This window comes from Salmo salar, chromosome ssa17 (assembly GCF_905237065.1).
Source record: "Salmo salar chromosome ssa17, Ssal_v3.1, whole genome shotgun sequence".
Classification (NCBI taxonomy): domain Eukaryota; kingdom Metazoa; phylum Chordata; class Actinopteri; order Salmoniformes; family Salmonidae; genus Salmo; species Salmo salar.
The window spans coordinates 8,022,420-8,040,270 of NC_059458.1; the positions used below are offsets into that span (position 1 = coordinate 8,022,420).

The 17,851-nt window shown below is 42.7% G+C and overlaps 1 protein-coding gene across 2 annotated transcripts in view; it reads left to right on the top strand.

The window, feature by feature from the left end:
* Positions 1-425: 425 nt before the first annotated feature.
* gart (phosphoribosylglycinamide formyltransferase) overlaps positions 426-17,851 on the top strand; it is a 33,706-nt gene continuing 16,280 nt past the window's right edge. Inside the window, exons 1-12 of one of the 2 annotated variants that reach the window (XM_014151335.2) lie at positions 426-674; positions 3,046-3,195; positions 3,356-3,451; positions 3,674-3,848; positions 4,056-4,167; positions 4,773-4,841; positions 5,115-5,240; positions 5,382-5,469; positions 5,594-5,679; positions 5,964-6,132; positions 13,749-13,980; positions 16,286-16,380. In XM_014151335.2, the coding sequence (XP_014006810.2) occupies positions 3,051-3,195; positions 3,356-3,451; positions 3,674-3,848; positions 4,056-4,167; positions 4,773-4,841; positions 5,115-5,240; positions 5,382-5,469; positions 5,594-5,679; positions 5,964-6,132; positions 13,749-13,980; positions 16,286-16,380 (1,393 nt within the window). In that variant the 5' untranslated portion in view covers positions 426-674; positions 3,046-3,050. Of the gene's footprint in view, positions 675-3,045; positions 3,196-3,355; positions 3,452-3,673; positions 3,849-4,055; positions 4,168-4,772; positions 4,842-5,114; positions 5,241-5,381; positions 5,470-5,593; positions 5,680-5,963; positions 6,133-13,748; positions 13,981-16,285; positions 16,381-17,851 lie in introns of those variants that run through there. The other variant, XM_045698756.1, reaches the window with a different exon arrangement.

Below are 17,851 nucleotides of genomic sequence, written 5' to 3' on the forward strand. Positions count from 1 at the left end.
TCAACAGCTCTGTGCTGCTCCACAAAGAGCAAAATGTATGAATGCCCTGACTTCTGCAGAGGCCATATCGTCGAAAATGCTGCACGGCCAATGCGGGATTCAGATTGACCATGCAGCGCCTTTAAGAGTTGAATGACGCTGCTCTACAGGCTTAAAATATAGATTTGGCCTAAAAACTACAACTCCCATGATTCTCTGAATGAAAAACGACTAGAGGCTAAGGAAGTTAACACATGTTTTACAGAAACAAAACTTGATATGCACATTATTAACTTTATCTTAAGACCTTTTACTAGACACTGCCTACAAAAATGGCCTATAGAAGTTACATCTATCTATTATTTGACCCGCGTTTAAAAGCTAAACAAACACAGTTGCGTATCATATTGGGTCCACGTGGTTTGAGTTGATATGCTGCGTTCAAGTGCTAGTTGCAACTAGGAAAAGTCCGACTTGTTAACTGGTTGAATGCGGCACGTGTATAACAAGAACTAGTTTAAAGTCTAAAATGTACGAGTTTGCTAGTTTCGACTAGAAATTGAACGCTGCAATACTCCGCGTGCTTACTGCCCGCGTGCACACAGGGTAGTCTCCCCTAGCTGTGTGCAAGGAAAGTATATTTGGACGTGGGCTCTGTCATCAAAATTACGAACTCGCCACTACACAAGATACATGTGAGTTTGGCTTTAATAGACTTAATCTAAGTTGTTTTATGAGAACTTGCAGTGTTGCACGTGTGGTCACTGAATCGAAGTTTTACCATCGTGATGCTAATTATAATTTGGAATCAACTGGGGAAGTTGGCTACATACAGTACCTAGGTAAAACTACAAGAACACGGCTCATTGCGAAAGAGGGTGATTATTGTTAGTATTTTTGCATGTGGCTGCAAATATATAGATACGTCAATGAAATTAGCAAACGATAGTGTGGCGAAACTACCGCTTTTGAGTTAACTGGCTACAGTTGTAGCTAGCTAACTATGTAGTTTAACTTTGCTTGTGGACCCATTCCACCCACATGTTAAATTGTAGCCAGTGGGCTTCTTCTGCCATCGCTGTTCAACAAACTATGTAAAAAAAGTTCCTTGTCCACCCTGTGTTTTTAGTGCTGATTGCATCAATTGTGCTGATTTAAAAATAAAAACGATGAGCTGCGGACAATCATTTATACATTATAGTAAATTATCTCTTCAAAAGTTCTCAATTCTCTGTAAATGTCCCATTGCCTCGTGAGTCACATGAGTTTCCAATCAAAGGGAACTAGTCGACTAATTGGGAACCACGCGCATCATGCTACTCACATTATGTGTGAAAGCTCATATTTGATAGTCTGCTGATGTAATTTAGATGTTGTACATACTCCTCAGGAATTGTATCATTAGGCGTAGATGCCATTCCAGGGGGTCATGGCTAGAAGGGATCCAGCTTTTTGTCAAATTTAACGTAAAAATGGGTTTATTTATTTCATTTAAGCTAACCCTTTTCCTAACCTTAACTTAGCAGGTTAGGATAATTAGGTGTTGATTATCCTAGCCTGCTGCTTAAGTTCTCCTAACCTGCCATGAAAAGTAAATTCTGACGTTAATTTGGCAACTGATCCCTTCTAGCCGTGACGTTCCAGAGGCATGTTCAGCAGGATTCAACGTTCAGATAGAAATAGGCTATGTAGATCAAACAGCCTCTCTGATATGTAGAGTAAGGAAGCACATCGACTCTATTCACACATTTCAATCTGCAACGTTCATAACGTTTGGCAACTGAACATTGCCTGGTAAAATGGGAGATAGCACTGGTTTACGCTCTGAGCCCCTAGTTTGTTTGTTTTGTGGGGAGGGGGAGTATTGATTGGGGCAAAGGCGCATGCCCACCACTTCTTCAACCCAAGTACTGGCCATCTACAACAGTGATAGCAAACTTAGATGCGGGTGGGGGCCACCAAAAACTCGATGGGCACAGTTGCTCGACGGTCTGCGTACCCACAGCCGTACCCACCCCACCTGAGTGGCTCCCCTGTTGACAGCGGAGAGAAATGGTTGCAAATCTGTTTTTATATGACATCTGAGTGAGACTGACTAACAAAATCAACGGGGGGCCCACTGGCCGTTAATTCAACAGTTTAGCGGCCTTCTAATTCAGCAATCCCCCACCAAAATGTTGCTGACATGGTCTAATTGACTGTCAGTGACTGATGTAAGAAGAACAAGAAAAGGCTGCTGATCCATAACCAAATGTGGCTATTGCACCTTGTCTAGTCTAACTCAACAGTAAGTTGAGACCCCGACATCGTTCCCCATTTTGGAAATTGATCCGAGGCTCTTGGGCTGCCTGTTGCCCATCCCTGATCTACGTCTTTCTGAGGCAAATTAAACACAAAAACAGTATTCAAGGGATTGTACATGTTAGGCCCCCCAAACCTGTTTCTACTGTCATTAACACAATGATACATGATATGTTGCTTAACATTTTTTTAAAAAAAAAATTTATGCAAATTACACCGTTTTTAATGGGTCCCTACACAGAATGGGCTCTTGGACAATGACAACTAATTGGAGACAGATTTTTATGGGTGGCAGTGTCCCTACCAATGTGATGTATGAATAGGTGATTTAAATGCTAGGCCCCAGCAAAAGGTCACCAATCCTTCACAGCAGCCTGGTGATGAGGCCTTGGGTAAGGTCCTCATTTGCAGGCTCCCTGCACCATAGGTCAATTTTCACATGCAATTAAATAGCTTCCTTTAGGGATGATAAATTAGTCATTTGAGAAGCTGTTTTATTTACTGTCGCTGTTAATGCCCAGTGACTAACCTGGGTTGAATTCCCGAAGGGTGCAATGTTCTGAAGGTTGCAGATAGAAATGTGTTGTATAGAGCTGACAAGTTTCTTTATTTTACATGTCAGAAGCATGTCTGTTCTACAGAATATATTTCTGTCTGAAAGTTCCATGATGTTGTTGTCTTACTGAGCACCATCCTGGTTCGGTGATGTGATTTGATCACGTGTGTATGTTGTGTGATTGGTTTTTCCATCTACCTGTGATTCAGTTGCCATGGCAGTGCGGTTGCTGGTGATTGGTAGTGGTGGGCGGGAACATACCCTGGCATGGAAGCTGGCACAGTCACCACACATCCAGCAGGTCCTGGTGGCGCCAGGGAACGCTGGCACCGCCAACTGTGGAAAGATCTCCAACTCTGGTGAGAAGGACATGCATAACTGTTGTTTCACATCATGATCTGTCTGAGGTCTTTTATGATCACCTGACATTACCAGGAATCGTATGATCTAGAAAAACTCTTAGCCACTCCGTTGCATCTAAAATTTGTGTGTGCGTATCTTCCCCACCCCTCTGCACAGAGGTGTCTGTGAGTAACCACTCCATCCTGGCTCAGTTCTGTAAGGAGCATAGTGTGGGGCTGGTGGTGGTAGGGCCCGAAGTGCCTCTGGCAGCAGGTGAGTGGCACACATCCTTATCTTCCCCGTTTCAGATTCAGCCTTCTGAAACAGTACAGGTACAAAGGAAATGTCAAGTTGGCCGTCATTGTAAACAAGAATTTGTTCTTAATTGACTCACTTGGATAAGTAAAGTGTAGAAAATATATAAGTATCAATGCACTATGAATATAATACTTTTCCTTTCCTCCCATTCTTCTCTGGTCCCCCCCCTCCCCCCAGGCATGGTAGATGACCTGCAAGCGGCAGGGGTTCCGTGTTTCGGCCCCTCGGCGAAGGCTGCCCAGCTGGAGGCCAATAAGAGTTTCTCCAAGGCCTTTATGGACCGTCACGGCATCCCTACAGCCAACTGGTGCTCCTTCACCGACCCCCAGGAGGCCTGCAGCTACATCCGCACGTCAGTACCGGGGTGGGGAGGGGGGGGTGAAGTTGTTGGATAGATGGGTTATGTTCATGGGAAAACAGTGTTTCTAATTGGACAAGTCCAGGTAGTCTGTCATCTCAACAATGTGTCATTTGTGAGATGAATTTCTACCCATCTCCTGAACTGAAATATAATTGACCCTGCCTCTGTGGCTCTCTAACCTTTAAACCCTGACCCAAGGGCCAGTTTTCCTGCTCTGGTGGTGAAAGCCAGTGGCCTTGCTGCAGGGAAGGGTGTCATTGTGGCCAAGGACCAGGAGGAGGCCTGCCAGGCTGTGCTGGACATAATGAAGGTATCGTTTCAAAGTGACCCAAAGTTAGTTTTGCATTTCCCACCATAATAGTTAAGAATACCACAGTCTATCTTCTTTTGATTGTCACAAATGGTATCTGTGTGTGTGCCTCAGTACAGCAGTTTTCATAAGAATGTCGCTCGGCCTTGAATGTTGTTCTTTTGGGGGAGATGAGGTGTCACTTATGCACACTCACTAGACTATATATACACACTCAATCTCACACACTACATATGCGCACACACACCGACAACACAAACGCGCGCGCATGTACGCACACTTTTACACTCATAATTTCCTGCTGCTACTCTGTTCTTTATTTTACTCTTAGCTATCCTGATGCCGAGTCACTTTAACCTGCCTTCATGTACATATCTACCTGAAATGCCTCGTACCTCTGCACATTGATCTTGTACTCCCTTTTTATATAGCTCCATTCTTGTGTACTTTATTTTATTCCTCTTGTTACTATTTTATATTTTTAAACTCTGCATCGTTGGGAAGGGCTGGTAAGCAAGCAGTTCTACACCAGTTGTATTCGTCGCAACTCGACAAATCCAGCTCCCATTTTAAAGATAAGGGGTGTGTGTGTGTGTGTGTTGCAGGACAAAACGTTCGGCTCTGCCGGGGAGACTGTGGTGGTGGAGGAACTGCTGGAGGGAGAAGAAGTGTCTGTGAGTGTCCGGTCCTCTTTCTTTTTCTTGTGAAATACCCACGTTTACATGCACAGTGGGCAACATTTTCGTCGCGCAAAATAGCACAGATCTATGCAAAGAATACATTGGATAATGTGCTTTCCATGTCTATTTAAAATGTTATGGTTATTTTGCTCACTGCCATTTGCTTGTGCAAAATGTCGGCCTGTATGTACCCTGACGACAATTCAATATGCAGTTCCATTATTGGCATTTACTAACTACTTTCTCTGTCTCTCCTTCCCTATGTAGTGTCTGTGTTTCAGTGATGGCTGCAGTGTGTCCCCCATGCCCCCGGCCCAGGACCACAAACGCCTGCAGGACGGGGACCTGGGCCCCAACACGGGCGGCATGGGGGCCTACTGCCCCACCCCTCAGGTACGCACACTTGACAACCACCGACCATTGTCTCACATTGCTCAGAATGTGTAGGACTCTCTCTCTCTCTGTACACAACATGCTATTGTCTGTCCATCTGTTTGTCCTCTGTCTGTCAATCAAATGTCCATTTGTGTCCAGGTGTCTCAGGAGCTTTTGCAGCAGATCAGAGAGACTGTCCTCCAGAAGACTGTGGATGGCATGAAGGAGGAGGGAACCCCCTATGTGGGTGAGTAATGAACTGCAGGCAGCACACTGGTTATTGAGTGGAAATGAAAGGGGTGCAAAATCTTGTCCCTCTTTCTCTCTTATTTGTCTCACTCACTCGTTTAAATTTTGTCATCCTGTATCAGGTGTGCTGTATGCTGGGCTGATGTTGACCAAGCAGGGGCCGAAGGTCCTGGAGTTCAACTGTCGCTTTGGCGACCCAGAGTGTCAGGTTGGTCAACTGTGTGTGTGTGTGTGTCTGTGAGCATGTGTTATTGGTATATGTCACTGCTCTGTTATCATCATAGAGCTGATAAGTCAAGTTTTGCACTTGTACTCCACTAATGGGTAAGGTTAAGATAAATGGAGTATGAACTGGTCCTTAATCTGTGCCTATTAGGACAATTCAACCGTACCTAAACATTTTGTAGTGGGAAAATTGACATTTCAGTATTACATCCCTGTTTCACTCTGAATCTAAATATTTTCTTCCTACTGAATGTGACCCTGTTCCAGGTGCTGATGCCCTTGCTGAAGAGTGACCTGTATGAGGTGCTTCAGAGCACCCTGGAGGGGAAGTTGGCATCCAGTGCACCTGAGTGGCACCAGGACAGCTCTGCAGTTACCGTGGTCATGGCCAGCCCTGGCTACCCCGGCTCCTATAAGAAAGGTGTCGCAATCACAGGTAGGTACGCTTCTGTCGATCGCTACTTGACTGGGGTGTATTCATTAGTCACACTGTTGCAAAGTGTTTTGCACCGGAAATAAGTTTCCATTGGACAAATTCCTCCACGTTTCATTCCGTTTGCCTCTTCTTTCGTATGGTTCCCTTTTGATCCTAGTGAATATACCCGTTTGGAACAGATTTGCTGTCAGTCGAAACCGATACTGAACAACCGACCTATCAACCTTTTTAATGTGAGTGAAGTACATGTAGTATAAAAAATGTTACAACAGGCCTGATGGAAATGGCACATTTGTCAGTGAACTTTCCAAATGTTGGCAAAACTAAATGCTCTACACAAGGTGAGATAGTTTTCAACAGCGAAGAGGCGACTCTGGGATGCTGGCCTTCTAGGCAGAGTTGCAAAGAAAAAGCCATATCTCAGACTGGCCAAAAAAAAGAAAGGATTAAGATGGGCAAAAGAACACACACTGGATAGAGGAACTCTGCCTAGGAGGCCAGCATCCCAGAGTCGCCTCTTCACTGTTGACGTTGAGACTGGTGTTTTGCGGGTACTATATAATGAAGCTGCCAGTTGAGGACTTGTGAGGCATCGTTTCTCAAACTGTACGCTCTAATGTACTTGTCCTCTTGCACAGTTGTGCACCGGGGCCTCCCACTCCTCTTTCTATTCTGGTTAGAGCCAGTTTGCGCTGTTCTGTGAAGAGAGTAGTACACAGCGTTGTACGATATCTTCAGTTAGCAATTTCTCGCATGGAATAGCCTTCGTTTCTCAGAACAAGAATAGACTGACGAGTTTCAGAAGAAAGTTCTTTGTTTCTGACCATTTTGAGCCTGTAATCGAACCCACAAATGCTGATGCTCCAGATACTCAACTAGTCTAAAGAAGGCCAGTTTTGTTGCTTCTTTAATAAGCACAACAGTTTTCAGCTGTACTAACATAATGGCAAAATGATTTTCTAATGATCAATTAGGCTTTTAAAATGATAAACTTGGATTAGCTAACACAACGTGCCATTGGAGCACAGGATCAATGGTTGCTGATAATGGGCCTATGTACGCCTATGTAGATATTCCATAAAAAATTGTCATTTACAACATTAACAATGTCTACACTGTTTCTGATCAATTTGATGTTATTTTAATAACAAAAAAATTGCTTTTCTTTGAAAAACAAGGACATTTCTAAGTGACAAACTTTTGAACGGTAGTGTGCCTATGGACGAGTGATGTCAGAGCTGAACGGGCTAAGATATAGTATAGAATTCAGTATATACATATGAGACGAGTAATGCCAGATATGTGAACATTAAAGTGACTAGTGTTCTGTTCCTTAAAGTGGACAGTGATTTTCTAGTCTATGCCTATAGGCAGCAGCCTCTAATGTGCTAGTGCTGGCTAACAGTCTGATGGCCTTGAGATAGAAGCTGTTTTTTAGTCTCTCGGTCCCAGCTTTGATGCACCTGTACTGACCTCGCCTTCTGGATGGTAGCGAGGTGAACAGGCAGTGGCTCGGGTGGTTGTCCATGCTGATCTTTTTGGCCTTCCTGTGACATCTGGTGCTGTAGGTGTCCTGGTACTGTAACGTTATATGACTCCTTGCCGTTCTTCAAGTTATAACGCGTTAGTTGCTTACTGGACCCAGGCAATCTGTGTGAAATGTTAACTAGCTAACAAACTACTATCTGTGAACTGTTTTCCCTATACACTATGTGGTTAATGAGAGAATTACAGTAGGTGAAAATGAGGCGTTGCTTATTAAACAAGTGTAGCTGGAGCCGAGCCTGGCTTAAGCTAGATGCCACTATAGAGGTGAGAGGAACGCCACACACTTTCTCACTTTTTCAATACAGTGGTATAAAGGGGTATGCCAGGTGTACTCTCTGCCTGAAAGAGATCAATTATGCCAACAATGGGTATCATGCTCTGCTAGCACATTGTAGAACAGATGTCCACAGTCAAAGGGTACAGTGTAAGAATGTGCAGTGTAGCCCAAAGATATTGCTTTTGTGTTGAATGTTGTTTTTGCCCACATGTGGCCTTGTGCACTTGATCGATGTCTACTATAGTGGCCACTATAATAGAGAAAAAACGGAATGCCTGTTTGCTTCATTCTATTTCTACTTTAAGATGTTTTCTTTCCCAAGTGCAATACTTGTGTGGTCACAAGCGCTCTATTATAAAGGCTGTCATGGCTAACTGCAATATTAGTGTATTGTTTTTCTCTCAAGACTTGAGTGTCATTTGCAGTAAAGTCTAGGCAACAAATAACTTTGGATTGCTTTCTTTACATTTTTTAGCTGTGAGTTAGTTTCACATAAAAATTGGTTAATTTTACACACAGAGACTGATCAGTAGATCATTTTCTTGTTTGATTAAACTGCATTTCCCCCTAGCAGGGATTTGTTTTGTATTTTTCAATGCAAAAAAAAGTGTCACCTTTGGGCCCTCGCCAGTTTGCATCCCTGATCATAGAGCTTGATGGTTTTTGCGACTGCACTTGAAGAAACTTTCAAAGTTCTTAATTTTCCAGATTGACTGAACTTAATGTCTTAAAGTAATAATGAACTGAAGTTTCTCTTTGCTTATTTGAGCTGTTCTTGCCATTTAATATGTACTTGCCCTTTTTGTTAACCAAAAGGGCTATCTTCTGTATACCACCCCTACCTTATCACAACACAACTGATTGACTCAAACGCATTAAAAGAAAATAAATGCCATAAATTAACTTTTTAAGGTGTACCTGTTCATTGAATTGCATTCCAGGTGACTACCTCAAGCTGGTTGAGAGAATGCCGAGTGTGCAAAGCTATCATGGCAAAGGGTGGCTACTTTGAAGAATCTCAAATATTAAATACACTGCTCAAAAAAATAAAGGGAACACTTAAACAACACAATGTAACTCCAAGTCAATCACACTTCTGTGAAATCAAACTGTCCACTTAGGAAGCAACACGATTGACAATACATTTCACATGCTGTTGTGCAAATGGAATAGACAACAGGTGGAAATTATAGGCAATTAGCAAGACACCCCCAATAAAGGAGTGGTTCTGCAGGTAGTGACCACAGACCACTTCTCAGTTCCTATGCTTCCTGGCTGATGTTTTGGTCACTTTTGAATGCTGGCGGTGCTTTCACTCTAGTGGTAGCATGAGCCGGAGTCTACAACTCACACAAGTGGCTCAGGTAGTGCAGCTCATCCAGGACGGCACATCAATGCGAGCTGTGGCAAGAAGGTTTGCTGTGTCTGTCAGCGTAGTGTCCAGAGCATGGAGGCGCTACCAGAAGACAGGCCAGTACATCAGGAGACGTGGAGGAGGCCGTAGGAGGGCAACAACCCAGCAGCAGGACCGCTACCTCTGCCTTTGTGCAAGGAGGAGCAGGAGGAGCACTGCCAGAGCCCTGCAAAATGACCTCCAGCAGGCCACAAATGTGCATGTGTCTGCTCAAACGGTCAGAAACAGACTCCAGAGGGGGGTATGAGGGCCCGACGTCCACAGGTGGGGGGGTTGTGCTTACAGCCCAACACCGTGCAGGACGTTTGGCATTTGCCAGAGAACACCAAGATTGGCAAATTCGCCACTGGCGCCCTGTGCTCTTCACAGATGAAAGCAGGTTCACACTGAGCACGTGACAGACGTGACAGTCTGGAGACGCCGTGGAGAACGTTCTGCTGCCTGCAACATCCTCCAGCATGACCGGTTTGGCGGTGGGTCAGTCATGGTGTGGGGTGGCATTTCTTTGGGGGGCCGCACAGCCCTCCATGTGCTCGCCAGAGGTAGCCTGACTGCCATTAGGTACCGAGATGAGATCCTCAGACCCCTTGTGAGACCATATGCTGGTGCGGTTGGCCCTGGGTTCCTCCTAATGCAAGACAATGCTAGACCTTATGTAGCTGGAGTGTGTCAGCAGTTCCTGCAAGAGGAAGGCATTGATGCTATGGACTGGCCCGCCCGTTCCCCAGACCTGAATCCAATTGAGCACATCTGGGACATCATGTCTCGCTCCATCCACCAATGCCACGTTGCACCACAGACTGTCCAGGAGTTGGCGGATGCTTTAGTCCAGGTCTTGGAGGAGATCCTTCAGGAGACCATCCGCCACCTCATCAGGAGCATGCCCAGGCGTTGTAGGGAGGTCATACAGGCACGTGGAGGCCACACACACTACTGAGCCTAATTTTGACTTGTTTTAAGGACATTACATCAAAGTTGGATCAGCCTGTAGTGTGGTTTTCCACTTTAATTTTGAGTGTGACTCCAAATCCAGACCTCCATGGGTTGATAAATTGGATTTCTATTGATTGTTTTTGTGTGATTTTTGTTGTCAGCACATTCAACTATGTAAAGAAAAAGTATTTAATAAGATCTAGGATGTTATTTTAGTGTTCCCTTTGTTTTTTTGAGCAGTGAATATTGATTTAACACTTTTTGGTTACTACATGATTCCATATGTTATTTCATAGTTTTGATGTCTTCACTATTATTCTACAATTAAAAAATGAATAAGTAGGTGTCCAAACTTTTGACTGGTACTGTAAATAAATTGAAGGAACTCAGGCCGGCTTTAAATTTGCTCTTGAAAGTTGTAGTAGAATGCATAAAGTGCAATTTGTAAATTGGGTCATCAGTTCCTCTTGTCATGTCAGTCATTGCATAACTTAGAGCTATTTATAACTTGTCAGAAATGTCCAATGTTTTTTAGCCCAGCTATCTTATAATGCTGGAAGGGGGGCCCTGAGTGGAAAAGTTGGAATAAGTGATGAACTTCACAGGGTGGTGAAAGTGCACAGTGATACGCTTGATTCTCCTTTCCAATAAATATTATATTATTCTGGTGACATGATAATTGATCCTTGGCTGCTGTTTGACAAATAAAAATACTTTTTTTTTTGTCCATAATAATCTCATGTAGGTTAAACCAGCGCTGTATCTCCGAACCGTTCTATATAGAGCGCACTTGCCTAGACTAGAGTGTGCCCATTCGTGAAATACACATTTATTGTGACACAACCATCAATTGAGTTGAAAACGCAATGGAAACCCATTTAACTTTTATTCGGTACTTGGGAATTTAACCCCAGAAGTTACTTTTATGTGCGCTATGTCATTATGCACAGCCTTTTATGGAAATGTATCTCTGGTGGTAAAATGCACTTAAAAAAATAATTTAAATGCGGATTTTAGAGTATTTGCTTAAAACTGATTTCATTTTTATTTATTTTTAATTTGTTTATTTTTTTAAATTTAAATATTTTTTTGTACATTTTTTTGTGTGTGTATGTATATATATAATCTTTTTTTCCTTCAATTTTTTTTTTTTAAATACATTTATTTGTAATAATGACAATTACAACAATACTGAATTAACACTTTTAACTTAATATAATACATCAATAAAATCAATTTTGGTTTAAATAATGCAAAAGTGTTGGAGAAGAAAGTAAAAGTGCAATATGTGCCATGTAAGAAAGCTAACGTTTAAGTACCTTGCTCAGAACATGAGAACATATGAAAGTTGGTGGTTCCTTTTAACATGAGTCTTCAATATTCCCAGGTAAGAAGTTTTAGGTTTTATTTCCCTCACCAACTTTAAACATCAGCTACCTGAGCTGCTAACCGATCGCTGCAGCTGTACATGGTCCATCTGTAAATTGCCCACCCAATCTACCTACCTCATCCCCATACTGATTTTTATTTACTTTTCTGCTCTTTTGCACACCATTATTTATACTTGCACATCATCATATGCTCATTTATCACTCCAGTGTTAAAATGCAAAATTTTAATTATTCGCTCCTATGGCCTATTTATTGCCTACCTCCTCATGCCTTTTGCACACAGTGTATAAATGTTCTTTTTTTTTCTACTGTGTCATTGACTTGTTTATAGTGTTATTGGCTTGTTTGTTTACTCCATGTGTCAAATCAAATTTATTTATATAGCCCTTCGTACATCAGCTGATATCTCAAAGTGCTGTACAGAAACCCAGCCTAAAACCCCAAACAGCAAGCAATGCATGTGAAAGAAGCACGGTGGCTAGGAAAAACTCCCTAGAAAGGCCAAAAACCTAGAGAGGAACCAGGCTATGAGGGGTGGCCAGTCCTCTTCTGGCTGTGCCGGGTGGATATTATAACAGAACATGGTCAAGATGTTAAAATGTTCATAAATGACCAGCATGGTCAAATAATAATAATCATAGTAGTTGTCGAGGGTGAAACAAGCACGTCCGGTGAACAGGTCAGGGTTCCATAGCCGCAGGCAGAACAGTTGTAACTGGAGCAGCAGCACGGCCAGGTGGACTGGGGACAGCAAGGAGTCATCATGCCAGGTAGTCCTGAGGCATGGTCCTAGGGCTCAGGTCCTCCTAGAGAAAGAGAGAATTAGATAGAGGGAGCATATTTAAATTCACACAGGACACCGGATAAGACAAGAGAAATACTCCAGATGTAACAGACTGACCCTAGCCCCCCGACACATAAACTACTGCAGCATAAATACTGGAGGCTGAGACAGGAGGGATCAGAAGACACTGTGGCCCCATCCGATGATACCCCCGGACAGGGCCAAACAGGCAGGATATAACCCCACCCACTTTGCCAAAGCACTGCCCCCGTCACACTGCTTTGCTTTATCTTGGCCAGGTAGCAGTTGTAAATGAGAACTTGTTCTCAACTAGCCTACCTGGTTAAATAAAGGTGAAATAAAAAAATAAAAGGTTGTAGTTATTATAGGACTATTTCTGTCTATACGATTTGTATTTCATAACTTTTGACTAATTCTGGCAAATTAATTACGGCCTTTGTTAGGAATAAATGGACTTCACACAGTTCGCAATGAGCCAGGCGGCCCAAACTGCTGCATATACATTGACTGCTTGCACGGAACGCAAGAGAAGTGACAATTTCCCTAGTTATAAGAGATTCATGTTAGCAGGCAATATTAACTAAATATGCAGGTTTAAAAATATATACTTGTGTATTGATTTTAAAGAAAGGCATTGATGGTTAGGTACATTGGTGCAACGACAGTGCTTTTTTTCCCGCAAATGCGCTTGTTAAATCATCTCCCGTTTGTCGAAGTAGGCTGTGATTCAATGAGAAATTAACAGGCACCGTATGAATTTATATGCAACGCAGGACGCGCTAGATAAACTAGTAATATCATCAACCATGTGTAGTTAACTAGTGATTATGTTTTGATTGATTGGTTTTTATAAGATAAGTTTAATGCTAGCTAGCAACTTACCTTGGCTTCTTGCTGCCCTCACGTAACAGGTAGTCAGCCTGCCATGCAGACTCCTCGTGAGTGCAATGTAAGGCAGGTGGTTAGAGCGTTGGACTAGTAACCGGAAGGTTGCAAAAACGAATCCCCGAACTGACAAGGTAAAAATCTGTCGTTCTGCCCCTGAACAAGGCAGTTAACCCACGTTCCTAGGCCGTCATTGAAAATAAGAATGTGTTCTTAACTGACTTGCCAAGTTAAATAAAGGTGTAAAATTATTATTTTTTAAAATAGAATCGGTGTCCAAAAATACCGATTTGCCGATTTTTAATGAAAACTTGAAATAGTCCCTAATTAATCGGTCGACCTCCACTCTCTTCTCCCTCTCAGGTCTGTCTCAGGTGGAGGAGACGGGGGTGCAGGTGTTCCACGCCGGGACGTCACTAAAGGAAGGGGATGTTGTTTCCAGTGGGGGGCGTGTCCTCACTGTCACCGCTGTTAGGTCGTCCCTGGAGATGGCCGTGCACGCAGCCAATCGGGGCGTGGCCGCTGTGGGGTTCCCGGGAGCAGTGTACCGACGTGACATCGGTCACCGAGCCATCGCCCACCTCACCCAGCACAGGTGTGTGTGAGTGGACAGGGTGGACACGCACTGAACACACAAACACTCCTCATTCATTTCACTGTAATAGTTTGACCATCTTAATGTTAGAACCCTACATTTTGTTTGAGTACATATTGACAGGAGGGAGTATTGACTAACCCTAGACAAAGTCTACCTCTGTTTGTCTGATGTTTACAGTTGAAGTCGGAAGTTTACATACACTTAGGTTGGAGTCATTAAAACTCATTTTTCAACCACTCCACAAATTTCTTGTTAACAAACTATAGTTTTGGCAAGACGGTTAGGGCATCTACTTTGTGCATGACACAAGTAATTTTTCCAACAATTGTTTACACAGATTTAATTTATAATTCACTATCACAATTCCAGTGGGTCAGAAGTTTACATACACTAAGTTGACTGTGCATTTAAACAGCTTTAAGAATTCCAGAAAATTGTCCTGGCTTTAGAAGCTTCTGATAGGCTAATTGACATCATTTGAGTCAATTGGAGGTGTACCTGTGGATGTATTTCACGGCCTACCTTCAAACTCAGTGCCTCTTTGCTTGATGTCATGGGAAAATCCAAAGAAATCAGCTAAGACCTCAGAAAAAAATTGTAGTTCTCCACAAGGCTGGTTCATCCTTGGGAGCAATTTCCAAACGCCTGAAGGTACCATGTTCATCTGTACAAACAATAGTACGCAAGTATAAACACCATGGGACCACGCAGCCGTCATACCGCTCAGGAAGGAGACGCGTTCTGTCTACTAGAGATGAATGTACTTTGGTGTGAAAAGTGCAAATCAATCCCAGAACAACAGCCAAGGCACTTGTGAAGATGCTGGAGGAAATGGGTACAAAAGTATCTAAATCCACAGTAAAACGAGTTCTATATCGACATAACCTGAAAGGCCGCTCAGCAAGGAAGAAGCCACTGCTCCAAAACCGCAATAAAAAAATGCCACATTACGGTTTGCAACTGCACATGGGGACAAAGATTGTACTTTTTGGAGAAATGTCCTCTAGTCTGATTAAAGAAAAATAGAACTGTTTGGCCATAATGACCATCGTTGTGTTTGGAGGAAAAGGGGGAGGTTTGCAAGTCGAAGAACACCATCTCAACCGTGAAGCACTGGGGTAGCAGCATCATTTTGTGGGGGTGCTTTCCTGCAAGAGGGAATGGTGCACTTCACGAAATAGATGGCATCATGAGGATGGAAAATGATGTGAATATATTGAAGCAACAGCTTAAGACCTCAGTCAGGAAGTTAAAGCTTGGTTGCAAATGGGTCTTCCAAATGGACAATGACCCCAAGCATACTTACAAAGTTGTGGCAAAATGGCTTAAGGACAACAAAGTCAAGGTATTGGAGTGGCTGTCATAAAGCCCTGACCTCAAACCTATAGAAAATTTGTGGGCAAAACTGAAAAAGCGTGTGTGTGAGCAAGGAGGCCTACAAACCTGACTCAGTTAACCAGCTCTGTCTGCAGGAATGGGTCAAAATTCACCCAACTTATTGTGGGAAGCTTGTGGAAGGCTACCCGAGACGTTTGACCCAAGTTAAACAATTATAAAGGCAATGCTACCAATGAGTGCATGTAAACTTCTGACACACTGGGAATGTGATGAAAGAAATGAAATCTGAAATAAATCATTCTCTCTATTATTCTGACATTTCACATTCTTAAAATAAAGTGGTGATCCTAACTGACCAAAGACAGGGAATTTTTACTAGGATTAAATGTCAGGAATTGTGAAACTGTTTAAATGTATTTGACTAAGGTGTATGTAAACTTGTGACTTCAACTGTACATGTACATTTGGCCCAGAAACGTATGTGCATTTAGTATGAATTTACTATGAACTCTCACATTCCAGTAGAGATTGTCTAGTTACATTTCATTCTGTATAGTGTTATCGTGTAGAATTCCAGTCTGACTTTTTGTTTTCATATTTGAAGAACGTTCCTAGTTATTTATGTTGGATTGGTGTAATCCTTGGCTTAAGTTATCCTGGTAACCTGCATTAAATTGTAGGTTGGCCTAGCTAGCACATGACTTATGATTTGTACCCCTTGTTAAGAATTGGTCGACCCAAAGTCACTTATAGATGACAGTTTTTATTGTTTTAGATTCGTATGATTAAACTTCATCTGGTAATGTGAGGTAGAAGTTGAGTTGAGGGACCACCTGATTTGACATAGACAGATAATAGCCTGTTGCATCACTCTGACATTGGTAGAGGGCAAATAGCTCAAGCCTGATTGGGTGGTCGTCTCACCATAACCTATGACCCTTGCTGTGTGTCCCTCCCCCAACAGAGGCTTAACTTATAAGGACAGCGGAGTGGACATCGCCACGGGAAATCGGCTGGTAGACATGATCAAGCCATTTGCCAAGGCCACCTCTCGCTCAGGTAGTCGCGTCAACCCATTCTCATTGCCGTTAATCAGAACAGCTACAGCTGAGCTACTAGCTAGACAGCCTGAAGAACTGCAGTGCTTTTCCCAAACTCATACCTATCCACTTGTAATGATCTGTGTAAGATTGGATATATGATTAGTTTCCCAAATCTCACTGAGTACCCTGCCAGTTCCAATTCCACCTTTTGAACTATTCAGGTCAACTAATCGTCAAGCCTCTGATTAGTTAAATCAGGTGTGCTGGTACTGGAATTGAACAAATGAGTGGAATGGCTGGGCAACACTTATGGCAAAAACCTATACCTAGCCTATTTTTAGAGGGACAAGATGTTTGGGATTGGGCATTTCATTACATGCTCTGCTCTAAAGCAGTCTCTCAGTCAACCTATCATGGTTTCACCTTATCTAACTAATTATGAAGCACCAAGAAGGTAAATGATTGTCCTTCCCTTGTGAAATGAACGTGAGGAAAGAAATTAGGTTATTTGTATTGTCTACTTTACCTGGGTGTTGGATAATTAAAGTAATTGATTTATTGTAGTGCCCAGGGCTTTAACAAATACTGTACCTGTAGACAGTCTGCAATCGCTACAGTTTTACTAAAACAGAATTTGGAACAGTTTTCTCGATTTGAACTGCAAACACATTGCTGCAGGAAGCTTAAATTAGTTTTCTACAATATAAACTCAGCAAAAAAAGAAATGTCCCTTTTTCAGGACCCTGTCTTCCAAAGAATTCGTAAAAATCTAAATAACTTCACAGATCTTTATTGTAAAGGGTTTAAACACCGATTCCCATGCTTGTTCAATGAATCATAAACAATTAATGAACATGCACCTGTGGCATGGTCGTTAAGACACTAACAGTTTACAGACGGTAGACAATTAAGGTCACAGAGGATGAAGGAAGACATCCTCCTCCCTCATGTGGTACCCTTCCTTCAGGCTCATCCTGACATGACCCTCCAGCATGACAATGCCACCACGCACAGAACGAGCAGTATGGCTGATTTCCTGCAAGACAGGAATGTCAAATATCTGCCATGGCCAGCGAAGAGCCTGTATCTCAATCCCATTGAGCACGTCTGGGACCTGTTGGATTGGAGGGTGGGGGCTATGGCCATTCCCCCCCAGAAATGTCCGGGAACTTGCAGGTGCCTTGGTGAAAGAGTAGGGTAACATCTCACAGCAAGAACTGGTAAATCTGGTGCAGTCCATGAGGAGATGCACTGCAGTACTTAATGCAGCTGGTGGCCACACCAGATACTGTTACTTTTGATTTTGAAAATAAATGCAGTTGACAGAGGATGTTTCTTTTTTTCCTGAGTTTACATATGGATGGATTGATTGATTATTATTTTAATTATTTAAGACATACAGGTAGCTGCCAAAATAAAGGAAACACAGTAAATGATGGATACAAAGTATATTGAAAGCAGGTGCTTCCATACAGGTGTGGTTCCTG